A 27,763-nucleotide genomic window follows, 5' to 3' on the forward strand; every position below is an offset into this window, starting at 1 on the left:
TTAATTATACAGACTTTTTGTGAGTTGTTTTTGTGGGTGAGGGGGGGTATGGAGAGGGGGGGGGCCTATCTGGAAGTATCGTGCCATGAAGGAAGTTTTCCTGGGGGAAGGGACATTGCCATGAAGGGGGCGTCGGACTTGCAAGAATTATTTATTGGTTATTGGGAAGTATAAAAAAAAATTCATGAAGGATTTTTTATGTAGGGGGGGGGGCTATATTCGGGTAGTACAAATGAGAAACTTAAAGGGGATGATGGTTGTGTGTGGGTACGGAACTTTATAGTAAGGGGGCGGCGGATTTCCAAGCATTATTTAATAAAAAATCAGAAGTTAAATAAAAAAAACAAGTTTTTTCAACTGAAATGTAAGAAGAAATATTAGAACTTAAAACGAACAGAAATTATAACGTATGTGAGGGGGTTCTCCCCCAAGTCAATACCTCGCTCTTTACGCTACAGTTTTTTTTTTAGTGCTTTCAAAAGTGCTATCTATTCTAATTAAACGGCCTTTGTGATTCAGGGGTTTGTGAATCAAAATTGTTTTTAACTTTTAACGTAAAGAGCGTGGTATTGACTAAGGGGATAACCCCTTCATATAAGTAATAACATATACGTAATAAAAAAAACAATAAAAAAACAAGCGATACGGCTCAATAGTAGGCTAATCGAAACTTTTAAAAACGAAATTTTGATGTCAATAAATGTATCAAAAGAATGTGTTTATAATGCTGATCCTAAATATATAAATTTTATTAAGTTTAGTATCACTCATCAAAGGCTACGGGCCTGAGAAAATTTACTTGATTTTTTAAAGAGGGGGGAAACATCCCCTACAAGTGAAAGAATTTTAATGACAATCACACCGTTAGACTCAGCGTATCAGAAAACCATATTACATAGGATTCAAGCTCATATCTGCAAAAATCTGCAACTTTGTATTTTTTGCCAGAAGAAAAATATACGAATATAGAAGTTAGTTACGTAAGTTAATTTGTAAAGACATCCATTTAGCAAAAGAAAAGTAAAATTTTTATGCAAATAAAAGCTGCATCAATTAAAAAACGATCAGAAATTAAATAAAAAAACAAGTTTTTTAAACTGAAAGTAAGGAGCGACATTAAAACTTAAAACGAACAGAAATTATTCCGTATATGAAAGGGGCTGTCCCCTCCTCAACGCCTCGCTCTTTACGCTAAAGTTTGACTCTGTCTCACAACTTTATTTTTTAAAACAATAAAAAACTTTAGCGTAAAGAGCGAGGCGTTGAGGAGGGGACAGCCCCTTTCATATACGGAATAATTTCTGTTCGTTTTAAGTTTTAATGTCGCTCCTTACTTTCAGTTTAAAAAACTTGTTTTTTTCATTTAATCTTGGAAAGAGGTAATTGAGATAAAAAAAAATATAAACAGAAATCGGAGACACCGGACACCGGAGACAGCGAGACACCGGAGATATTTCCTTAAGCCCAATTTATAACAACTTAATTTCAAAAGAATCAATATTTTCTCTCAGTCCAATTTAAGACAACTTGTCTGCATACCTATTGAATATCGAAGTTGCAGAATGGCTAAGTTTATTTCCAGGCAACGGATACTTGTTCAATCCTATTGGTGATGTTTATCATTTATTTCTGGGTTGTTTTTTTTTATTCAGTGTCTATTCTGCTCTTGTTAGATTCACTTCGGAAGGTTAGATTTTGTTTGATTGCTCTTGTTTTTTGTTTTGTTTTGTTTTTTAGCACTGAGGACGACTTAGCGGAGGTTCTTGTCGAAATATTTGCTTGTTCTTCGTCTTCTTATTTTGCCACTGGCTGACAAAATCCTCGTTTTCTCACCTATTTAATTTTATTTCATTCATTACTTCCTTTCCTCTCTTGGTTTCATACGTCATGTATAGCCAGTGCGGTCTTAAATGTATTTACGTCTAGCTTACGGGGGGCATTGGACCAATATTGTTTTAGATTTTTAAATTGTGTTAAAAATTTACAAATCTTATTTGTGAGTCAATTTTTAGAAATTGGAAAAAGACATCGAATTCTTCCATCTTCTTTACGTTTCAGCCTACATTTAGGCACATAATCTGAAGACCCGTTTATCCAGAGAATTGGTTTCAGACTTTTAACACATGTTTTAAAAGACCATAGATTCAAAAGATACGTTCTTAGTAATAAAATATTTAACTTTAAATCTTTATTATATTAGACTTTATCCGTTCAATATTTTCACCAGATTTTACATATCTCACAAAGGTCTTTCTGACACGTTTTCCATTTAGCAAAAACTCGCTTATCGGAAAAAACCTGTTTAAAGTCAATAAAAGCAAGAGCAGCTCTTTCGCAGTCTCTATATATTTCCCCATCAGTTGTCGGGTGGAAAATACTTGATCTATAGTAGATCGATCTTTTCGGAAGCCTGCCAGATATTCCTCTGAGGTGAAGTCTGTCATGGATTTTAGTCAATAATGTAGGATTTTTGTGACGATTTAAAAAAAAATGGCTATCTCAAAATTTTAATTGGTTGTATTTTGGGAAAAGAGGACGTGAGGGGCCTGGTCTCTTCGGATCACATTGGATCCTTAAAACTTTCAATTTCCCATCAATTGAGCACTCTCCAAAGTTTATACGATATCCCCTTCCATAAAAACTTTATGTGCCCCCGGGTTAAAATTTTAAACCCATACCTCCAGGCTCTGGAGGTTGTGATGATCCCGGAGTAATGTTTTAGGATATTTAGGCAATATTGAACGAAGTTGTTATCTCAAAATTTTGTTCAGATACAAGTGGAGAAAAGAGGGTTTGGGGGCCAGCTGACCTCTGATCAATTTTGACTATTAAAAGGGAAACTCGAAATTTCAATTTCCAATCAAATGAGCGTCGTCCAAAATTTATGCGACGACCCTTTCCATAAAAATAGTATATGCTCCAAGGGCATAACTTAAAACCCTTGCCTCTTGGCTATGGGGGATTGTAACAGCCCAAGAGGCATTGTTATGTGACACATGGACTATTTTGAAAAAATAGCCATCTACAATAATTGATCGGAGACATTTGGGAAGATAAAGGCGTGTGGGGGGGGGGGGGGCTAGCTGCCCTTTGATCAGTATTGACTCTTAAAAATAGAACTAGAACTTTCTATTTCCATTCAAATGAGCTCAATTGGACCAGCACTTCCATAGAAACTTTATATGCCCTAGGGGCATAACTTACAAAATTTGCCCTTCGGCTCCGGGGAGTTGTTTCAAACCTGGATTTCTATTTATATTGTCTTTGAAGTATTTTGAATAAAATGACAGTCTCAAAACGATCGGATGTATTACAAGAAAAGAAGTTGTAGAGAAACCAGTTGCCCTTTGATCGCTTTTGACTAGCACTGGAAATAAAACTGTCAACTTCCAAAAAATGAGCCGGGTCCAAATTTTGTACAACCGCCTCTTTCACAAAAATTTATATGCCCCGGGAGTATAGCTTAAAACAATTTTCTTGGGCCCTTGGGGGTTTTGTAGACTGTGAAGTTTTGTTATCTGATTTTCAGACTAATTCGTACAATATTTCTGTCTCAAAATCTTGATCGCCTGCATTAGGGGAAAAAAGGCGTGGGGGTCTAGTTGTCTGAGATCACTCTTAACTCTTAGAAAGAGACCTAGAACTTTTTAGTTGCAATCAAATGAGCCTCCTTCAAAATTTATACGACTACTACTTTTATAAAAACCTTATAAGTCCTCGGGGCGTAACTTACAATACGTGCCCCCCGGTTTTTTTCTACCCAAAGATTTTGTTATCTGGTCTCTGAAGCGTTCTGAACAAAATGGCTATCTCAAAATATTAATCGGTTGTATTTGGGAAAAAGAGAGCTTGTGGGAAGGGGACTAGTTGCCCTCCAATCACTTTAGAATTTTCGAAGTTCCACCAGAACTTCCGATTTTCAATCGAATAAGACTCCTCCAAAATTTATACGACCCCCATTTCATATAAAGTGCCTCTGGAAAATAATAAATAATAAAACAGTTGAGCTCTATGGCATCTATTATAGGCAACGCTATAGCGTTGCTATAGCGTCTCTTAACAAACTTTCTAAAAAGTTTAAAAACACTTCAGCGTAAAGTACAAGGAGCCGAAAAAGGGGTAACCCCCTTATATATGTAATCATTTCTGGTTTTTTTTTGTTTCAATCTTACTCATTACCCTTAGTTGAAAAAACTTCCTCTTTTAAAATTGAATTATTAACGTTCAGGGATCGCATTAGTTTATAGTAACCATTTTTAAACAGCGGGTGATTACGTGAAAATATTAGCAATGGGTAACAGCAACTTTTTTCTATAGTAACCCGTTCGGAAGTAGCAGGTTAGGAAAAAGACAGAGAGTGTAATATAGGAGACATTCCAGTTGTTGATAATTTGCGCAATAGCAAGGGATAAATATATCAAAGTTAGAAATAACATTTTACTACACGTATTCAATAACAAATATTCATTTACTATAAGTAGTTCAGTAGTTTCCACAATTTTGTTTTAAATAGTATATAATCACTATAATCTTTATAATTTCATTGTTTTATATTCCGATGAAGATTTTTTAATCCATCTTTTGCACCGACTACTTTGTCTCTCAGTCCGAATACTAATTTATCATTAAGCCAAATTATAAGTTTTTATTATCATGGATTTTTGGAAGAAGTGTTTTAGATATTATTTTCTTCCATTTTGCATATCTTAAAGTGAGCTTATCAAAATTACTCCTCTTTAAGTTTTGCTTTAATTTTGTTAGAGGAACGTACTTTATAATTTGGCTCTTTCGTCCCCATATTTGACGTTGTCTGTTTGTCTACTTTTTTTTAGGCGCTGAAGAATTGTCGTCAGACAATACTGTTGACTGCTTTTTGTTGAATTGAAAAATCAAGTATTTTGCAGTAGGCATCAAGACATGGATAACTGTAGAAAAAAGACAAGACAGAAAGTCCGAGTAATTGAGAGGTAAAAATGTTTAAATGGCACGGGTAAATGGCGGGAGTAGGTATGCCTCTCTTGTTGGACAAATACTTGTGTGTTAGTTTTTGGAAAGGCACGCCAGCATGCCTAGAGTCTCAGGCAGGTACATCAAGAATTTAAAATAGACATAGGACCGTTAGATTGCCTAGAATGAACAATCTCCTTGAAGCAAAACTGCCAACTTGCACATTTTCGTGTGAAAAACACTCTTTTTATTTCATTGCACTCTTTCACACCAAGGACTGGATTTGCACTCTTTTTGCCCATTATTTGTTCTTTGCACTCTAAGAAGAAATAATGATAGAAAAAGTATTAAGCGAAATAAAAAATGGTACTTGACTTAACTGCAGTAAAGTCACCTATAGTTCACGACTAATTACTTGGACCTCTTATATTCCTTTCAAAAAATTTGGATAAAATGGAGACAAAAATTTAACTATACATTTGATGCAGTCAACTATAGTTCAGTTAAAGATCCAAGCAATCAAAATAAACACCTGCAAATTTCCAGCGGAGGATTACCTTTTAAGCTAAAAAAAAGAATGATAATCATTATCTAACCCATTCTTTAGAAATTGATTTCATTAGGGAGCCCCATAACTTCATCTTAAACATATTTGAAAAATTTAAAGGTAATATATTTATTGATCGAAGGATAACTGATAATTATTTATAAATGGCATAAAAGTGGTCAGAACACTGAAAGGGGCTGCGCGCGCGGCACCGGCCGCGCGCGTGCACATTTTTGAATTACACTCCTTCTTAGCAACTTACCCTGGGTTCCCACAGATGCGATTTCATGCAAAAATGGCCGTTTTTGGGTGATCCGTCAAATTTACTCCATTTTTGCTGCAAGTTTCTGCGTCACAACGGTTCAACGGTTGCGTTGAAATATTTCTATTGAGCCGTTGAAAATCACATCCGTTATTTTAAATTGAAAGCATTGCAGAGCCATAAATTGCATGTAACTGAGAAACTAAGCATGTTATAGATAAGACTTATATTTTTCATTAGGCATAATTCGCCAAGGTTATCAAAGGTTAGCCCTTTGAATATTTTCTTGGCTTCTAGAATTGGATTTAGCCTATTCTTATGCATATGCTTTTTAGATATAACATAGTATATTTGCGCTTCAACGGCTGTAGTGAACCGTTTTTGTGTGAACATTTTTGCAAATTTTCCAAATCCGCTATCCATGAGCCGTTTTTCGTTAAAAAAATTCGCATCAATGGGAACCAAAGGCTACACTCTTTTTGGGCTGTGATTTGCACAGCGGCTTTTTTGGCAGAGGCTATTGGCAGTCCTGTCGTAATCTTCGAAATGGTTAGAATCTTTGGAATTTTTGTTCATGCTATGATCACATTGGCCTGTATTTTTAAGCAGAGCTTGTCCCCTACCATTCTTAGAATTATATGGATTAAGCTATAAGGGCTGACTAAATTTACCTCTTTCCTTATAGTAGGTAGACCACTTTGAATAGGCTTGTCTAGCCTAGCCTAAATTTGGTAAACATACTCATGGTTTGGCTAATCCACCAGCTGAAAGAAGAAAATATTACTTGTAAAATTCTAGTCTAGCTACTTTTTGCTATCTTGAAATGGAATAATGTTAGGAAAATGAAACTTTTAGTAACAAATCCAGGGTAAAAACATACCCTGGGAAGGTCTTGCCAAGTTTTCATGCTAACCACCTTCTGATCTCTAAGTCTTAGAAATTTGGGTCAATATATACCAAATCATATTTTTGATTTTCAAATAAAGTGAATACACCATTTGATGCCTTTTTTATGCTGATTAAAAATATTATAAAGCATTTCTATGGGAAATGAATTCAAGCCTCCCCCCCCCCTATATCGGCTATACCAAACCTAACCCTGAATTGGCATATATAGGGGGGGGCTGAAATTCATTTCTGATACAAATTCTTATTATATTTGTAATAAACATAAAAAAAGGCATCAAATGGTGTATTCACTTTAGGCTAGTCCTAACTCAATAATATGATTTGGTATATATTGACCGAAATTTGCCCACTTGACAGGTTGATGCCTAGGCCTATTGAAATTTCAACAAAACAATATTTTACCTTACTTTTCTGTTATCAATTTCTTTTTCTTGGGACTCCACACTTTGACTATTGGAAAAAATTAGTTTATAGGCTTATATAGAATGGTACTATCCAATGTCCTTATAATTAAAAACATTTTAATCATGTAGTTAGAAAATTTGGCATATCTGTATAGGAAAAATCTAAATTTGCCAACTATTTGACTAGGCCTAATAACTTCTCCCCAGCAAAAATAATTTTTTCCAACTAGTTGACTAATAAATTCTCCCCAGCAACACTTAAATTTGCCAACTAGTTGACAATAAATGTTGCCCCAGCAAAACTTTCCTTTTCCAACTAGTTGACTAATAACTTCTCCCCAGCAAAACTTAATTTTTCCAACTAGCCTAGTTGACTAATAACTTCTCCCCAGCAAAACTTAATTTTGCCAACTAGCTGGAAAGAAACATTGCCCCAGAAAACAATTCATTTTCCAACTAGTTGACTAATAATAGTTAGAATTTATTCTGAATAGCATAAAATATGTTAATAATATAGGGTTTTTTCAAATTTAATTATCACTATTTTTATGGGATACCACCAGATGGCTAATTTGACAGTGTATATATATACAAATCTTTGAATTAGCCAACCAACCAACCAGTATTTTAGGCCTAGAAGTCAAGCTGGACATAAGGAAACATATTAAAAAAACAATTCCTACTCCATAATATGCAGAAAAATCCTAGTTGACACATTTTGCAGGGGGAGAGCCTTTATCTTCACTTCTTTCCTTGTTTTTCCAGTTTTTCTAAGAAATTCATTGATTTTCTAGAACCTATATATTCACAGCAGAATATATATACCCCCAACCCTCTAATGTGCAAATATATACCTAAAATTACATGCTCAATCTAAATTTAACATCCATTTGCATCACAAATGACATTTACTCCTGTATTAGCCATGTGGTGGATGTCCCTATTGTTACTATTGTGTTACAACTTCTGTCTCTCTCCCTGTCTCCCTCTTAATAGGAGATATATTTTGAGTTATATATTGGGTTTTGAAGCCAAGGATTTTTGTTTTTAATTTCTAGGATAATTAGTCTTATACCTGGTCCCAAAAGTGAAATTGAATTTCTCAAAGCTTGAAGGATTATTCCTCCTGTCTGTTTAAAGAAAATGGATGCATATTTGAAGTTTTGTTTTGTTCATTTCTATCTTGCATTTAATGGATGTAAATTGTGTATGTTCCTTCATTTACCTGTCTGTTTCTTTTCTGGAGGAATATTTTTGTCTCATTTTTAATTAATTTTTCCAACTAGTTGACTAATAACATCTCCCCAGCAAAACTTAATTTTTCCAACTAGTTGACTAATAACTTCTCTGCAACAACACTTGAATTTGCCAACTAGTTGACAATAATTGTTGCCCCAGTAAAACTTTCCTTTTCCAACTAGTTGACTAATAACTTCTCCCTGGCAAAACTTAATTTTTCCAACTAGTTGACTAATAACTTTTCCCCAGCAAAACTTAATTTTGCCAATTAGCTGGAAAGAAACATTGCCCCAGAAAAAAATTCATTTTCTAACTATTTGACTAATAATAGTTAGAATTTATTCTGAATAGCATAAAATATGTTAATATTATAGGGTTCTTTCAAATTTAATTATCACTATTGTGTTGCTACTTCTGTCTCTCTCCCTGTCTCCCTTTTAATGGGAGATTTATTTTGAGTTATATATTGGGTTTTGAAGCCAAGGATTTTTGTTTTTAATTTCTAGGATAATTAGTCTTATACCTGGTCCCAAAAGTGAAATTGAATTTCTCAAAGCTTGGAGGATTATTCCTCCTGTCTGTTTAAAGAAAATGGATGCATATTTGAAGTTTTGTTTTGTTCATTTCTATCTTGCATTTAATGGACATAAATTGTGTATGTTCCTTCATTTACCTGTTTGTTTCTTTTCTGGAGGAATATTTTTGTCTCATTTTTAATTAATTTTTTCAACTAGTTGACTAATAACATCTCCCCAGCAAAACTTAATTTTTCCAACTAGTTGACTAATAACTTCTCTGCAACAACACTTGAATTTGCCAACTAATTGACAATAATTGTTGCCCCAGCAAAACTTTTCTTTTCCAACTAGTTGACTAATAACTTCTCCCAGGCAAAACTTAATTTTTCCAACTAGTTGACTAATAACTTTTCCCCAGCAAAACTTAATTTTGCCAATTAGCTGGAAAGAAACATTGCCCCAGAAAAAAAATTCATTTTCCAACTATTTGACTAATAATAATTTGAATTTATTCTGAATAGCATAAAATATGTTAATATTATAGGGTTCTTTCAAATTTAATTATCACTATTGTGTTGCTACTTCTGTCTCTCTCCCTGTCTCCCTTTTAATGGGAGATTTATTTTGAGTTATATATTGGGTTTTGAAGCCAAGGATTTTTGTTTTTAATTTCTAGGATAATTAGTCTTATACCTGGTCCCAAAAGTGAGATTGAATTTGTCAAAGCTTGGAGGATTATTCCTCCTGTCTGTTTAAAGAAAATGGATGCATATTTGAAGTTTTGTTTTGTTCATTTCTATCTTGCATTTAATGGACATAAATTGTGTATGTTCCTTCATTTACCTGTTTGTTTCTTTTCTGGAGGAATATTTTTGTCTCATTTTTAATTAATTTTTTCAACTAGTTGACTAATAACATCTCCCCAGCAAAACTTAATTTTTCCAAAATTAAGTTCTGTGATTTTGTCAACTCTGTGAGTTGAAATGAACCACTGCAAGTGGTTGCTCCTTATTTAACTTGTATTGGCTTGAATCTCATTAATTGTTCTCCTAAAATAGTAGTAATTATTCTTCATCTTCACAAAAAAAGAGCCTGGAATCATAAATTGGTTCCTTTTGGCTTCCAGCAAAATAATATTCAAACACCTATGACATAACTGCTAATTCCTCTTTTTCAATACAGGTTTTTATTAACTGATCTTTTACAATTAACTTTGGAAAATCAACATTTGAATCTTGCTTAATATTTTCAATTCTACATGACCAACTAAATAACCAGAGACAGAATATTAGAAAACATGAATAGAAATTCTTGCCAGATTTGGCTTGAGTGCATGTGAGATTTTATGCTGTCTTTCTGTTTGGCATTTTATGGACATGATGTAAATTTAATCAAACAAGTTAAAAATGCCAGAAAACTATATCAACACAGCAGAGAAAGAATAAGAACGAAATTAGCTTGTTCATTTGGCACCTTGTCCATGTAAAGCCAAATAGAAAAATATCTTTATGCAAAAAAAAAAATCATGTAGCTGCCTTTTTTCATAAATGACTGGTTATTCTTTACACTTATGGGTTTGGTCCAACATATCCAAAAGTATGCTTATTGTAAAAACTTTCTCTTTAAAAAAAAATCATATTTAAAATGTGTATTACATGGTAAAAAGCTTTTAAAATTATTTTCAAATCTAGTAAAAAAATTTTAAAATCTGTTTTAGACATTGCTGTTCAGTGGTCCATATTTGATATAAGTTTGTTGCATATTCTATTGTTTTTTTACCTTGATTAATTTAGAAAACGTTTTCCACAAATCAGGTTCTTCAAAGAAAAGTAAAGAGCTTCACCATGCCAAAAATGAGCTAAAATAAAGTTAAATAACCTTCTATTCATAAAACTACCACATATTTTTACCTATATTTTTAAGCAGAGCTTGTCCCCTACCATACTTAGAATTATATGGGTTAAGCTATAAGGGCTGGCTAAATTTACCTCTTTTCTTAAAGTAGGTAGGCCACTTTGAATAGGCTTGTCTGGCCTATATTTGGTAAACATACTCATGGTTTGGCTAATTCACCAGCTGAAAGAAGAAAATATTACTGGTAAAATCCTAGTTTAGCTACTTTTTGCTATCTTGAAATGGGGTAAGGTTAGGAAAATGAAACTTTTAGTAACAAATCTAGGGTAAAAACATACCCTGGGAAGGTCTTGCCAAGTTTTCATGCTAACCCCCTTCTGATTTCTAAGTCTTAGAAATTTGCCCACTTGACAGGTCTATACCTAGGCCTATTGAAATTTTGACAAAACAATATTTTACCTTACTTTTCTGTTATCAATTTCTTTTTCTCTGGCTTTAGTTCTATATATTTCATTTTAGTCACAGTTTGCCAATGTTACAAATCTTTTTTTTTTTGAAGCACAAGTGGGCCTATTACTAATACCATGAATTGAGTAAAAGAATCTTTTACAGCTTGTAAAGGAATCAACATTAGATTTAGTAATGCCTAGCTATCTTTATTTAGAAAATAAACATTCAAAGTATAAAGCTCCCACTAATAAAGAAAGCAAACTTGCAGTAGTCCTAAGAGAAACTGCAAGACTTCCAGGGCATGGGCTTCATTGAGTAAAGTCTCATGATCAAGCAGATTGAAAGCTGTCACAAAATTAGAAATGACGATTTCAGCAAGGGCTTCAGGATTTTCTAGGTGTTCTAGTAGATCATGAAGTAATCTGACTAGATAATGTGTTATGCTGTGTCCTTGACAAAAACCAAACTGCATAGGATCGATTTTGTGTTCTACTTTTGCTAGTATCCACTGTAAAATAAAATCTTTAAAGACTTTTGAAATGATGGGCATCTTTGAAATTGGCCTGAGATTGGATGGTGACATTGGTGATGCTTTCTTTGGAATTGGTGTGATAACTGCCTTTTTCAACTTATCTGGGAAAATGCCTTCCACTAGGCATTGGTTGCGCACCATAGCCAATCGTTTAGGCAGTAAGGGGGAGCAGTGCATGTATCAGCCTTATAGGAATTTAACCAGGGTACAAGGCTTTCCTAATGTTTGTTTTTAAATTTTCTTTGGACATTGGAAACTGTGATGATAGGGATGGTTTTGATTGGACCTTTCTGTGGCACGGTCTTGAAGGGAGGCTGTTGGCAGCAAATATTTGAAAAGTGTGCATTAATTGTTTCTGCAGTTATATTGCCTCCTTGCTGGTCTGTCAGGGTGAATTAAGGCTTTTGTTTTTATTAGTTTCCATAGAGTTGTATGGAACTTCCTTGGTTCACTGGCTGACAATTTAGCAAAAATTTGGTGTCCAAACAGATGCCTAGCTTGCTTTAGTTGTCTGACTACTATGTTTCTCTTCCTTTTATATTCACAGAGTGTGGCTTTATCTCATAAAGCTTGTCTTGCTCTGTCATGGCTGCTTTAATTGTTGGAATAATTCATGGTTTATTCTGTGCCCTAATTATAACTTGCTTTTCAAGGAAGAATCATTTGTACTTAAAAAAAAAGTAATGCTGGTAGTGTGTAGGCCTTTATTAGCATGTAGGTTAGAATGACATCACCTCTATTTATCTTGTATGCAATACTTCTCTAGTGTAAAGGTTTATTGACCCAGGCTACCTACAAAATAAAGCAACATCTAAGCACAGCACAAGCGTTAAGTAAGCACAAGCATGGTATTGGCACAAGCATAGCAGAATGCTACATCTTCCTTCTTTTGTCATTTAAGCTGCCTGCATTTCCTCTTACACCAACACTCCACACTTGCTCCCACTCATCTACTGTGAGCAGGCTTACACACTGTATTAAGTATGTTCAGAAAGGTATGTGTAAGAAGGCGCTAGGCTTGCTTCTTACATACTCACTAACTAGTTCACTTCTTCTTCCTCTCATACTGTCTCTATTTACAGGTCTACTTTTAAAATCACACTGTTATAAGTACCTTCAGAAAGGTATGTGCAAGGAGGCACTAGGCTCACTTCCTACATATTCACTAACTAGTTCACTTCTTCTTCCTCTCATACTGTCTCTATTTACAGGTCTACTTTTAAAATCACTCTTTACAGGTTCAGTTTCAGGGGTTTTCTTACAAGTCGGCCATATCTTGTGCATGCTGTTGTTGGTGTCGTGCTTGATTCTAGGGGCGGCACCACAATAGCACTCTGGCCAGGGCTAGGGATGTGATTCCAATCCTGGATTGGCAACGGGGACATGAACTGGTCTGCCTGCAATGGCGAGGGTGGTGGCTTGGCAGTCGCGTCTGACGCTATGGCATCATCAAGTCCTTTGCGAACTAAACTCGTTCCTTTCAGACTTTGATGTGGGCGCGCTGATAGGTGCTTGCAGTTCCACTGCAGAATTGTACATTTGTTTGTCTGCATCTGGTACAATTGCAGCTGTTTTGCATGAGAAACCACAATGGCCTGTTCCCACTGTCCATCAGGCATTTTCTGAATGTGGATTGCATTGCTGTGGTTGAGCTGATTTAAAGCCTCGGCTGATTTGTTGTGGTAAATTTTCTGGCGTTTCTGCATTTCAGTTCTTTGCTGAGTGAACTGTTTGGTCAGGAAGACCTTCTTCTTTAGGTGATGTGTGTTGCATGGTAGGATGAATCTTAGTTGGCAAGACATAAGGAGTTGAGCAGGAGATGCAAACCCATCAACTGGTGTATTCTGGTATTCTAGTAGACCCAGCCAGGGGTCTTCTCTGTTTTCCGTTGCCTTGGTCATGATGTTTTTTATAATCTGCACAGCTTTCTCAGCAAGTCCATTGGATTCGGGATACCCGGGGCTAGATGTGCTCAGTGAAATGCCCCAGGCTTTGGTAAAATTGATGAATTCCCAAGAAGTGAACTGAGGGCCATTGTTGGACATTAGCTGCAATGGTTTGCCATGTCGGGCATAGTGGGCCTTAAGTCACATTATGACCGCGTTGGATGATGTTTTCGTAAGTCTGTCGACTTCAAAGAAACAGCTGTGATAATCAACAGTTGCTAGGAAACTGGAGACATTCCATTCAAACAGGTCTGTAGCGATATTTTGCCAAGGGAGCGTTTCTATGCTGTGGTTGATCATTGGCTCCTTTGTGTCGTTCAGCATGTGCTTGGCACACATTTGGCATTTTGCTATGTACAGTTCAATGTCTGCGCTGAGGCCTGGCCAGTACACTAACATCCTTGCTTGCTGTTTGGTTTTCTCAGTTCCAAAGTGGGCTGCATGTAGCTGCTGGAGTGTGGCTAACTTCAGGTTCTTGGGAATGATCAATCTTTCTCCCTTGAGAAGAATGCCTTTTGTGAAAGACAGCTCGTGTTCGATGTTCCAGTAGGTTGGGATGTTGGTTGAGCACTCTTTTCTAGTACTCAGCCAGCCCTCTTGAATCGTTTTGACTAGAGGGCTCAAGGTTTCATACTGTGTTGTTTCCATCCGTATCTGCTCAAGCTTCTGGTTGCTGACTGGAAGGTTCCGTACTACATGATGTACATATATATCCAGGTCTTCTTCCAGTTTTGGATCTGTATTGCTAAGATGGAGGCGTGACAGAGCGTCAGCAACTGGGATTTCGGATCCTGGTTGGAACCTCAGACTCAGGTTGTAAGGCTGGAGCTGAAGCATTAATTGTTGCACTCGTGGTGGGGCTTCGTGAATAGGATTTGCTACAAAGGTTTTGAAGGGGCGGTGGTCAGTCGTGACGTCAATGTGGCGACTGTACAGATAATGGTGGAAGTGTTTACAGCCATACACAATGGCGTATAACTCTTTTTGAGGTTGCGAATACTTCTGTTCTGTCTTGCTGAGCGATCTTGATGCATACGCTGTGACCTGCCCTTCCAAAACAAGGTGGGTGCCGAGCCTGTGGCTGGAGGCGTTGACAATGAGTTCGACGTTCTTGCTCTGATGGTCAAAGAACAGGGTGTTCAACACTATAGAGTGTTTCAGGTCCTCGAGTTTTGGGTGTGTTCCTCCACCAGATGAATGGGTCTGCTTTGGTCAGGTCATGGAGTGGTTTGTTTTTTGTGGATAGGCTTGGTATGTATTTGGCGAGATAGTTGATCATCCCAAGGAGGGTTAGCAGTTCTTCTCGGCATGATGGGTTTGGCATGTGGTTAATGGCGCGAATCTTCTTGGGATCTGGCTGCATCCCCGTGGAGCTGATTATGTGTCCAAAGTAGCTGACACTGGAGGCCAAATACTCGCACTTATCTTCATTGAAACAGATACCCTTAGCTAGGGCATGTTTGAGTATTGCTGCTAGGCGTTCATTGTGCTCTCCTTGCGTCGCGCGTTACACGATCATGTCATCAATGATGATGAAGAAACCCTCTAGGACTTCAATGGTATCTTGCATCCTCCTCTGAAACTCATCTTGTGCTGAGATGATTCCATGGGGCATTTGCTTGAAACGATATCTTCCATATATCGTGCTGAATGTAATGAGGTAAGACGAATCTTCGGAGAGCGGAATTGACCAGTAACCAGAACGGGTTTTGTGAATATTTTTGCTCCTTATAGCTTGGAGGTGACGTCGTCTAGAGTGGGAATGGGATAGTGGGGCTGTTTGATGGACTTGTTTAGGTCCACGGGGTCTATGCACAGTCTTATGGATCCATCCTTCTCAACCATGACCATCGAATTGACCCACTCTATTGGGGTAACGACCTTTTCAGTAATCCCTAGGTCTTCTAGGCGGCTGAGTTCTTGCTTGAGTTTATCCTGCATGGCCGCGGGTACTCGTCTTGCTGGGTAGACAGTTGGGGTGGTATGGTTTTTCAGGTATATGTTGCATTCTCCTTCGAGTTTCCTGATTCCTTGAAACACTTCTCTATGCTTTTCCTTCAGGTACTCTTGAAGATGTTGAGTTTACGTTCAGTACCAGCTTAATCAGGTCCAAATCAAGGCTTGAACAGTAGTCTATGATGGGGGCACCTAAAGTTTCTACAACAAAGAATTGTTGCCTTCTGCTGAGGTTATCTTTGTAGCTGCATGATAATTCGCAGACTCCCGTTACAGGGATCCTTGCTCCACAGTAGCTGGTGAGGCGCTGGCTTGTGGGTTTCACGGTGGGCTTTGGGTTGATGAGGTCTAAGTACTTCTTTGGAATGATATTGACCTGGACCCCTGTATTGATTTTGTGACTGGACAGGGAACTGAATGTTGATGATCAAAGGTATCACTGCTTTGTCTTTGTTTTTGCTTTGTTCAATGGAGTCCACTTTGACAGTATCTTCTTCCACTGCGTTTACTGTCGTCGAGTTTGTCGAAGTATCAAAAAACTCGTGCAAAATGGTTGAGCTTTTTGCAGATGGAGCATGACTTGCCCTTTGCTGGACAGACATGGGAGGGGGAGTATATTCCGCCACAGAAGTAGCATCGTTTGCTCTTTGAGCTGCTTGCTTCCTGTTTGTTTCTGCTGCTGTTTCGGTTTGGGTAGCGTGATATGGCATCAATCTCTTGCTTTATAGGAATAGACTTAGTTCCATGGAATGTTTTAAGCTGTGCCTGGGTCACTTCATGGGTTCTGTACATAATGGTTGCTTTTTCAAGCGTAAGTTCATCACCTTCAGCGAGGGGCTTCTCACGTACGTTTTGGTTTAGTATTCTGCAAACTATGCGATCGCGGACCATTTTATTTGGGTCCGAGTAAGAACATGGTTTCACTAATGTCTTGAGCTCTGTAATATATTTTTCTATGCTTTCTGCCTCGGTTTGGTCTCGTTTTTGGAACAGATACTGTGCAAAAACTGTGTTCTGTGGTGATGTGTACGCCTTAAATTTCTCAAGTTACCGTTCGATTTTGTTCCGCTCCTCGTTGGCAATGGTGAAGGTGTTGAATATTTCTCGTCCTTTTGCTCCAGCCCAGATAGGTAGGTAGGCACAGAGAGTCTTCTCTGTTTTGCCTGCCAGTGGGCTTGCGAACAACAGTTGGGCATGCTCTTGGAAACGGTCCCATTCTTCTGCTAGGGAGCTGGCTTCCCAGTTGATTGATGCCTGTAGCACATCCATGAGATCCCACTTTTGACACCATGTAATACTTCTCTAGTGTAAAGGTTTATTGACCCAGGCTACCTACAAAATAAAGCAACATCTAAGCACAGCACAAGCATTAAGTAACCGCAAGCCTGGTATAGGCACAAGCAGGGAATTAAGCACAAGCATAGCGGAATGCTACACTGTATACAAGTGTTGGGAATTTCTGTCTAGCCAGTCTTTCAGGCTAAGAAAGTTCGTTTGTGGTGGATATCATCTTGATAACATATCTTTGCATGTCTCCCAAAATTTTTATGTCTTTTTTTTATATACAGGGAGGCTAGAGACATTCCAACTTCAAGCTTGGATTAAACTAGCCCTTTGTACAGAAGACTAATAACTTCAGGGAAGGGAGTGGAAAGGGTAGGCTTGATCAGCCCCAGAGAATATGTAGTACCAGGAGCAGAATTCTTGGCATGGCTACTTGAATTTCAATTCATTGTCAGTGGTGATGCCAAAATCTTGCTCATTATTTGCAGAGGTGATTGGGTGGCCTGAGAGAAAATAAGAGCAACAAAGATTGTTTGCTAAACGAATGACATGACCCTTGACAATATTGAATTCAAGAAGTCAAGCCTCAGCCAATTGACCAAGCAGTTCAGGATTATATCATAGAAAGGCATGGTCTTTACATGACAAGGCTTGTTTGAGAAGCTTTGACTCGTCAGGAGAGAGCATTTATTCACTGCTGGTAGTAGAAGGAGGAGCATCACGAATGAAAACGTTGAATAGTGTAAGACCCAATACACTTCACTGAGGAGTTTGTTTGAAAGAAGAAAGAAAACAGTTACCAGAATCATGAAATAGACACTGAAATTGCACACACTGAACACACTGAAAATGCTGGCAAAAAAAAAAATCAAGGATCCAGAGCAGAGATTTCTCTTCAAGCTTGACCACACATTATTTGATTGCAAGGTGCTTGTGATAAACTTTGTCAAAAGCTTTAGAAAATTCAAGCAGAATCATGTCAGCAGGCACCCCAGTTTCAAGTAATATAGTTATGTGGTCACACAGTTCAAGGAGTCTGGTATCAACAGATCTTCCAGAATGAAAACCTTGCTATCAGGTATGCAGAGGATTATTTGCTTCAAGATGCCAGATAACTGCAAATTAACTATTATGTTAAGAACCTTAACAACCCTTGATGTCATGCTTATAGGTCAATAATTTTCAGCAAGTTCCTTTTTACCAAATTGTCAAAAACAGTTGGTAACACTTATTTCAATTTTGTCTGGCAATAAAGCTGGCAAGGTGTTTTTTGACACAACTTCTGTAATTGCTGTAACATCCACTTTTTCTGTAATAATGTAAAAGGAAAGTTCTGAAAGTATACTATCTACATAAGAACTAAAGAACTTCGTTTGGTTCAAATTAGGAGGCCAAAAGATGGCAGGTCTGCAATAAGCAGGAACTAAAAAACTCAATGTTGTCAGATACTGCACTGTGAAACAACACAGAGTAAATACTGGGTGAGCAAGTTATTGCAGAATAAACATTTGAAATAGAATCAAAAGAAAGGTCAGTATCAGACAAAGAAACAGTATTACAAACACTAATAGGCAGTTCAGAAGCAGGATCGAGGGGTAATAGTCCGTATTCATAGGTAGCACGCCATGATCGTTTTTGAAACTATATGTAAATCTCTAATAACAAGATTAGATTCACTTGTTGCAGTCCATTTTTTAATCTCTCTGATTAGATCCCTGTAATTATGGCGATCCTTGATTTGTTTTTATGCAGTTGTTAGTGTGTATAATTTTGTATGGAATGAAAAGCACTTTGTACTTATTGTTAATTTTGGCAAAAATAAATAAACAAATTAAAGCCAATTTAAAACTAAACAACATTAACTCTTCAAGAATTTTTCGAAGATTACTTGACTGCCAACACTGCCTACATAAGAGAGGAGGCACGGTAATGTAATTTAATTTTTAATCTTAAGAGCTTTAAACTTTACACTATTATTTCATGTTGTGGCATGGTTTCCCATATGGTAATTCAAAGAAGCCTTAACAACAAGCCAGTTCTACAAGAGATTGTCCAAAAATGTTCTTTCCACTTCACTCTGTATCAGCATCAAAGGCAAACTTTGCTATGAAGTAGGGGAACAGCATCCCCTTCCCCCTGATTTTAGCTTGCTCAATCCAACCGTTTCTTGTGCAAATCTTTTTTTTATGATTATGCCCTTATTTACCCTTCGTTTAATTTAAGAATACCAATCTTATCTATTCAAAACGTTTTAATGAAAAGTTTAAGGGCTATTTATGTGAGACTGCGAGAGAATTTTTTTTTTATACTTGTGGGAGAAAAAACAAACAAACAAGGAAAACGAAAGAAAAAATCTCATATTTAAACAAAATCCAATATGGTAGAGAAATAAAGCACAAAACACTAAGGTAACAAAGCAAGATGTCTACTCTATCTGTAGAATTATACATCTTAAGTCTCTTATTGTGTAATTGATATAGTAGACATTTTGCTTCTTTACCTTAGTTTTTTGGGCTTTGGTTCTCTACCATATTGGATGCTTTTTAATTGCTAGTGTTTTTGTATAGTGTTTTATTGTAAATCAAACAGTTTGTGGTAACGAACTGTAAGTAAGGAGCGACCCGGCTCAATGGTAACCAAAACTTTAAAAAACGGAATTTTGATACCAATAGATACATTAAAAGAATCAGATTTCAATGCTGATTTCAAATATATAAGTTTCATCAAGTTTAGTTCTTACTAATCAAAAGTTACGCGCCTGAGAAAACTTGGCTGATTCTCGAAAAAAAGGGGGAAAGACCCCCTAAAAGCTATAGAACCTTAATGAAAATCACACCATCATATTCAGCGTATAAGATAACCCTACTTTAGAGGTTTCAAGCACCTATCTACAAAAATGTGGAATTTTGCATTTTTTGCCAGAAGAAAGATCACGGATGCCAGTTTATTTGTTTTTTTTTCCAGGGGTGATTGTATCGACCCAATGGTCCTAGAATATCGTGGGAGGGCTCATTGGAACGGAAATGAAAATTTCTAGTGCTCTTTTTCAGTGGCAAAAAAATGGAGGGCAACTAGTCCCCCTCCCATGCTCATTTTTTCCCCAAAGTCACCCGATCATAATTTTGAGATAGTCATTTTGTTCAGCATGGTCGAAAATATGATAACTATGTCTTTTAGGATGACTTAATCCCCCGAAGTCCCCGGGGGGAGGGCTGAAAGTTATGAACTTTACCCAATGTTAACATATAGGATTGGTTATTGGGAAGTATAAAGACGTTTTCAGGGGGGATTTTTTCTGGTAGGTGGAGGGGGGGGTGGTGGTGGGTCGGGCGTTATATGGGAGGATCTTTCCATGAAGGAAGTTTTCACGGGGGAAGGGACATTGCTATGAAGGGGGTGCCGAATTTCCCGTCATTATTAAAGAAAAAGATCAGAAATTAAATAAAAAAAGTTTTTCAACTGAAAGTAAGGAGCCACATCAAAACTTAAAACGAACAGAAAATATTACGTATATGATTGGGTTCACCCCCTAGTCAATACCTCGCTATTTATGCTAAAGTTTTTTTAGTACTTTCATAAGAGCTATTTATTCTAATTTACGGCCTTTGTGATTAAGGGTCATTTTTGAAGAATTGGAACAAAATTCGAAGTTTAGCTTAAAGAGCAAGGTATTGACTAGGGGGCGAACCCCCTAATATACGTATTGAAAAGATATGAATATAAAAGTTCGTTACGTAAGTTAATTTGTAAATTACGTATATTTATTACTAATAAAAACGTTCGTAAATAAAATTAAACAACTTTCTAGAAAGCCATTTAACCAACTAAAATTAGAATTAATATGCAAATTCTGTTTTTATTAGTCATGTACGGTGAGCCAATGTCAAAACCCGTAGTAATTAAAAAACCTTCAAAAAATAAATAAAAAAAACAAGTTTTTTACTGAAAGTAAGGAGCGACATTAAAACTTAAAACGAACAGAAATTATTCCGTATACTAAAGAGACTGTCCCCTCCACAACGCCTCGCTCTTGACGCTAAAGTTTTTTATTGTTTAAAAAAAATAGAGTTGTGAGAAAGTCAAACTTTAGCGTAAAGAGCGATGCGTTGTGGAGGGGACAGCCCCTTCCATATACGGAATAATTTCTGTTCGTTTTAAGTTTTAATGTCGCTCCTTACTTTCAGTTTAAAAAACTTGTTTTTTTTATTTAATAGCAACAAAGACCACACTGCCTTTCCATTACAAACATCAAAAACAGGAAGAGCAATAGGAAATTCTTTTCACAAGACAGTGGAAATTTTTTTAAATGAATATTTCAGCCCTGTGTCCAAGAGCTGTCCTCTGTAAAACATAAATATATAAAAGAAGAAAGGCTTACAACAACATACAACCAATAAAAACTAAAAGGAAAATTTTTTTACGACATTTTTAAAAACAGTGGCAGCATGCTTACTTCTGCAGTGTTCAACCAGGACTGATAAATAAAGTGAGATGAAACAAGGCAACTCATTGAAATGAAGGAAGAATTTCCACTGTATTTTTTGTCTTGAATTCTCTAATGTTCTTCTTGTTTTTGATGTTTGTTTCATTTTTGTCTCTTTAGGCTAGTTTTTTTTTTTTTTTTTTTTTTTTTTTTTTTTTTTTTTTTCTTTCGATAAAAGGTTCCAGATGTGAAGCCAAAATGTTCGAACTCTGATATTATTTTTATATTAAAAAATTCTTTAATTTTTTACTGTTGTATTAAAATGCACATCCTAGGACTATAATTTGGCATGTAAATCAGTTCCTGAAACAGTTGTTCCTTCAGCACAAAAGGTTTTCAAGCTCATGAAGGGTCTAATTTTCCTACTTAATAGTTCCAAAAAGCCAACAAATTTCAGGATGCAAGATTGAGAAAGAGTTTGAATTTTGCTAGTTCTCTGAATCCAACTGCATAATCTCATTGCATAATTCTTTTCAGGAGGGGTCGAAATATTCTGATCTTCTGTTTAAGCTTAAACAGAAAGAGCATGAGCTCTCAGTATCTGAGAGGGAAATTAATCATCTGCAACAGAAAATAAAGGAGTACCAAAAGTATACTGCCAAGCTTCAGAGTAAATTAGCTGAAGAAAATGAAAACCTCGTGGAGTTTGTTGCAAAGTATGTATTAATGCGTTTTGATTACACTAATAATTTTGATTTTTCAGAAAAGTTGATTCAGTTTCTGTTTGTTCTATGTTTCATTTATTCATTGATAGTGACCTAACTTACTTTCGTTTGGACTCCTGTATGACTATTTCAGCTCATCTTACGTTCTAATATTGCTCTTTACTTTTCTTTGAAAAACGTCTTTTTTTAGAAATAATTTTTTTTTGGTGTATTTTAGAAGGTCAAAAATTTTAAGAAATGGTAATTTGGACCATTATCTCCAGGAGTGTTTTGTGCTTTTTGATTTCAGCAGAAAAAAATTTACATAGGATTGATTTGCCAGCTGATTCTTTCATCTGTTTTTTTTTTTTATTACTATGGAGCGAAAGCTTATTCAGATTTATATTTGAATCAAATAATCTTGAATATGTTATACTTCTGAAGGCTAGAGTTGCTTATTATAGTTAACATCTAAAAAATTAATATTTTAGAAAAACTGGGAATTGCTCGGATAAATTGTGACTCTCTCTTGCGCTTTACAAAATGAGTGACTAAATGTTATATTCTTTGACATTTAAATACACTTGATTGACAATCTTAAATACTGAAAATAAACAAATAGTATGTCCGTCCTGTCCAAATAGTTAACTCGCGAGACTTGCAAGCGAAATTTCGTCGGTTCCAGTCTTGGTGGTATCCATTGTTTGGTTTTGGGGGATGTTTAGTTGCGTTTCACTGAAAGTCAAGCCAAAAGTCCATCCAACTGCAAATTGGATCCTAGACAAATCTTGGAGAAAACAGTGGAAACATCAAAGAGTTTTCCCCAAACCAGGTTTAGCACTCCCTCGTGAGGGCATCATCAGAAGATCGACATCCGAGCTACATGGACTTGATTGGTTAGTATGAGAATTTTGTTTTATCCTATTTTTTTACTAATACTATGGTATTTCGTTCGCGGCAAGCCTGGTAGCACAATTTGCTGTTTGCTTCCTTAATAAGTAATCTTAATATTTGATTCCTTAATAATTATCCTAGTTTGCCCCTCGGAGCAAACTGTGGTCCATAAGAACTTGTTTGGCAGGGTCTTTGATTGCAACAGGGTGACAGCCAATTTCGAGTGTCGTCGCGTTAAGGCCCACGGATACAACAACATTATAAGCGCAATAAATGAAATCTCTGAGAATAAAATCTAGTAAGTGAAACGTCTGATCTTTACTCAATGGATTGCAGGGGACCCACAATCATTCAGTGCCTCAGATGATGGTGCATTAGTAGGGTTATCACTTGAATATTTCCAGAGCCGCGTTAGAATTTGCTTTCCAAAGTTGACATTTCCCTCTTTAGTGTTTAATTTGTTCCTTTGGATAGCAAATTCAACGTATTTCTTGGCAGTAATTTAAAATGTAATGCTATTATACCCTTTAATACTAAACTAACCAACTGTCAGCTTATGTTTAGTTAATTAATTGATCTCAATGCTCCTTACCATTCTCTAAGTCAAATATCATGATTTCTTTATTTTTTGAATTTGTTTCCTGAATTTATAATTTCTCTGTTGACAAGGGAAAGTGGAAGACCTTTTTTTGGTCTGTAGTCAAAATTTGGCAAAATGTCTGCATGATGACAACATTTTACAAATTTAACACCCGTCTTGTCAGTCGAGAATAAAACAAAACGGCATAATTCCTTATCGTGCCGACAGAGAAGCTAATTCAAACGCGGTTCAGTTTCCAAGTGCTCGTACTCGGTATTGGAGTTTAGTTTGTATTGAGCCATTCTGTTACATTTATTTCTTCTTTTTTTTTAATAGAAATCTCTAGAGAATTTTCTGTACGGTAGGCCTAGGGGTTTTCTCCTTTCTTCTTCTGAGACTTACCAAACTTACCAAACTGCTTCATGCAAAAATAAAATTGACTGATTTTTTTTTAAGTAATACTGGATCTTTGTGGATTACCTGTTAACAGGGCCACATCCAGAGTTATTTTTCAAGGGGTCATGGCCTTTATTTTAATCTGATTATGGCCTTGCTCTTGAAATACCACCACTGGTGTCCATTGATTCGTCGCTTGGGGCTTTTAGACAAATTGTGGTGAATTTCCCTTCAGCAAAATGCTGAGATAAAATAATTATGCTGAAGGTTAAAATGAAATAATCTAAACTTTATAATTGTAGGATTTGCAATTGCAAGCGTCTCTTAGGCGTTTTTGAAAACGAGTTGGAAGATGCCAAAGAAGTGAATCGTACAAGCAGAGAAGAACTTAAACTGTACAAGAAAAGAGTGGATATCATTAAGAAGAAATCGAAGGAACCTACAACTGAGGTAAAAAAAAAACAACACAAAAACAAAATCAACTATTGATAATCTTAATGTCGGTGTGCTGAAATGTCATCCCTGAAGTAGGCCTACAGTTGTCATTAAAGTATCATCATAGAAATGAAAACAGCTATATTAGGTTCAGTTCAAGGCCGTCACCAGGATTTTTATTGTGGGGGGGGGGTTAAAAATTACAAAATGCATAAAAAATGTGTTTATATGTATTTTTGTTACTTTCCGGGGGGTGGTGGTGGTGGTGGTGGTGAGGGATTTGGACAAGTCGGACAAAGATTTCGAAGGGGGAGGGGGTTCAAACTTGGTAACATCCCTCCCCCTGGGTACAGCCTTGGTTCAGTGTCAAAGTAATGGTGTTGGAATTGGTCAGAAGTTCGAGTTGATGTAGCTACTGTATTTAAGGCAAAGAAAAAAAGGTCTCTTTAAATTGTACCCCAATAATTAGGCTAGGTGGATTTTTGAATTTTAGTGCCCAATTTGCTTGAAAGCAAAATCAATTCATTTTGGTCATCACAAAAATAAAATATATATATAAGTTCAATGGGTAAGTTTTGATGTTCAGTTTGATAATTTAGCAGCTAATGTGGTTGCTGAATTTTTTTATAAATGTGCCTGTTTAAAACGAATTTCAGTAATTGGGTAAATGGATTCGGGATTTTCAACGATATATTTTGTTTTGTCTTTTTTCGTAGTTTCAAAAGTGTATTATTCTCACCCTAAAAATGTAAAAATATATTTGTATCCTAAATATATTTGATAAGTTTATTAATTGTTTTTTTTAATTTGTTTTAATAAAATAAAAACATAGTTGTATAATTTAGAAAAATCTATTATGTAAATATATATATTTTTCTGATTATTTTAACTTTTATGTTTTATGTTTTAAATTATACATAATTTAGCCTATTCTGGCACCGGTATGTTCGGAGGCTACCTTTGTTAAGTCCATAAAAAGTATAGGGAAAAAATATTAAAACGAAATTCAATAATTTGGTTAGGTAGATTTTGAACTTTCACCGAAAAATTTTTATGTTTTATCTACCCTTTTCTAAGAAATTAACCATAATATTGGGAACTAAAGTAGTTTAAGGTTTTGTGGCATACTGTTCCTCCTTTCGAGTTAGCACTGAAAAATTTGTTTCTCTTACCGAAAAAATGTGGATAAATCTACAATAAATTCCAACAGATAGTTTGCTATTAATGAATTTCTCGGAAGAAGCTGTAATATTATGCTTCCAATTAGATATATCAGCACACAGGGACTTCACTTTTTTTCTCTTTTTGTTACTTAAAAAATGAAAAAAGCACCATTGGAATGAGCGCCTTTTGTCTCAGTAACAATTTTATGTTCAGGAACACATAACCAGGAGTTAGCGAACAATAAGCTAAGTAAAAATATACAAAATTACAAACCAAAAACCCCTGGCATATCAAAACAGCATGTACTCTTGTGGTGTTATGAAAAAAATTTTAACGAAGAATTGTAGTAGGATTGAATCCAAGTTATAAAAAGCTGTCCAAAACCCATAAAAATCTGGCTAAGTCCAAGCAATCTATATAAAAACCAACCCAAACACAAAACCACAAATTACCATCACTGCTAACAAACGTCCTAGCCGAGTGGATTGGTGTGCTGGATTTAGGATCCTTTGTCTGAGAGGACGAGGGTTCTAATCCTAGTGTACCCAATTATTTGGTTTGGGACGGGGGTCAGTGGCGTGATTCTTTAAGCTCAAAGTGGAGAAATATGGGGAAGGTAAACAGGAAGGGTGTGCGAAAGCACAGGATGGTTGGCCTCCAGCCCCCCGTTGCGCTTCCTGGCTGAACGGCCAAGAAACGGAGATCAGAACCACCGGTAGGGACTGTAAAGTCCAATGCCGTATTCTTTACCCTTTTTTCTTCTTTATCACTGCTAACAGCAGACACGCATCAATACTAACTTACTTGATGGGTTTTTTGGTGACTCGCACAGCCAATGTCTCAAACAGTTCCTATCCGGGAAAAGTAGTGAATTTGTTTTCCGTTTGAACCCGATAGAAGTCACCCACTTCCTCCTCAAATTTAACAACTGGTATACCATAAATTTCAGTAATTGACCACATTCCCCAGCGCTGCACAGGTGAGAGAGAGATATGGCAAGGACAACATGTATCACCATCTACTTCTGATGATACCATTCTGTTCTGAAAGTAAGCAGTTGTTCACCATGACCATCCACAAGCATACATGAGATGCTGGACTGTGACGAGAGTCATAATCAAGCACAAGCTTGCAAGTAATCTCTAGACCTGTGTCGCTTAAAACGTCGGCTTTTAACATGAATCGACGTTTTGCTTTCAAAAACGGTATTTATCATTAAGACACTACCCTCTACGTATTTATCAGCTAAAACATGCGCACACAGGCTCAATTTCCATAGAGAGGGGATGGGGGAACGCGAAAATAGTATTTTACGCCCCAGCCTTTTCATTGTCCGAAAAGTGGAGGATTTTTTAGATTGATCTTAAGGGTACACACACACACACAGACACAGACACAGACACAGACACAGACACAGACACAAACACAAACACAGACACAGACACAGACACAGACACAGACATAGACATGGACACAGACACAGACACAGACACACACTCACACACGCACACGCACACACACACACACACACACACATATATATATATATATATATATATATATATACATGTATATATATATATGTATATATATATATATATATATATATATATATATATATATATATATATATATATATATATATATATATATATATATTTAATTTCAAGAGACTAGTTCTTTTCGTGGCTTGAGACTCTTCCACTAATGATGATTGTCATTACTGTTTGAAACTGTGTTCACCTATGGCCATAAGGAATACCCTCCATGAGAAGTCGTACAAATAGTAAAGCAAAACCTGGGGAGGCAACTTTTATACCGCCCAAGTAGCTAAACTTTTAAGCAACGTCTCTCTCGCTCTTTTGGTTTAAATACAGAAATAGGAAATGTCCTGTTGTTCGCCATGGCTATCTTCCATACATTTATAACTTATTAAAGTCAACACAAATAAGAGCTAAAAATACAAGTTGAAAATGAAAACTGAGAAACTAAGCAGCGTAATACAGGAGCAAAGAATGTTAAAATTGATCTGCTGTTTTTCTCCCCTCCAAACTGTCTAGATTACCCCGTGTTTTCTTATGTTTACGGCTGCGGTTACGAATACCTGTAGACGAAGAATGGATTGCCAAAAATAACTAAAATTATTGGGGATAGGGTGTTATATTAGTTTTTAATATTAGATTAAAAAAAATAATCCTGTTGATTTACGTCCAATAAAAATAGCAATAATAATTCAAGATTTGACTTGTAAAAATACAGTCTGAGAAAACTTTATTTAAGAAACCTTGTGCCGTATTTTTTCGTGCAGTTTTTTTTACG

The 27,763-nt window shown here is 36.2% G+C and overlaps 1 protein-coding gene across 1 annotated transcript in view; it reads left to right on the forward strand.

Annotated features, from left to right (window-relative positions):
- Positions 1-6,202: 6,202 nt before the first annotated feature.
- Positions 6,203-27,763, forward strand: part of LOC148956185 (uncharacterized) — a 41,032-nt gene continuing 19,471 nt past the window's right edge. Inside the window, exons 1-3 of the mRNA XM_089094364.1 lie at positions 6,203-6,305; positions 21,809-21,987; positions 24,148-24,295. Of these exons, the coding sequence (XP_088950490.1) occupies positions 6,303-6,305; positions 21,809-21,987; positions 24,148-24,295 (330 nt within the window). The 5' untranslated portion in view covers positions 6,203-6,302. The remainder of the gene's footprint in view (positions 6,306-21,808; positions 21,988-24,147; positions 24,296-27,763) is intronic.

This window comes from Artemia sp. Qi Xiang Cuo, chromosome 1 (genome assembly GCF_049724085.1).
Source record: "Artemia sp. Qi Xiang Cuo chromosome 1, ASM4972408v1, whole genome shotgun sequence".
NCBI lineage: Eukaryota > Metazoa > Arthropoda > Branchiopoda > Anostraca > Artemiidae > Artemia > Artemia sp. Qi Xiang Cuo.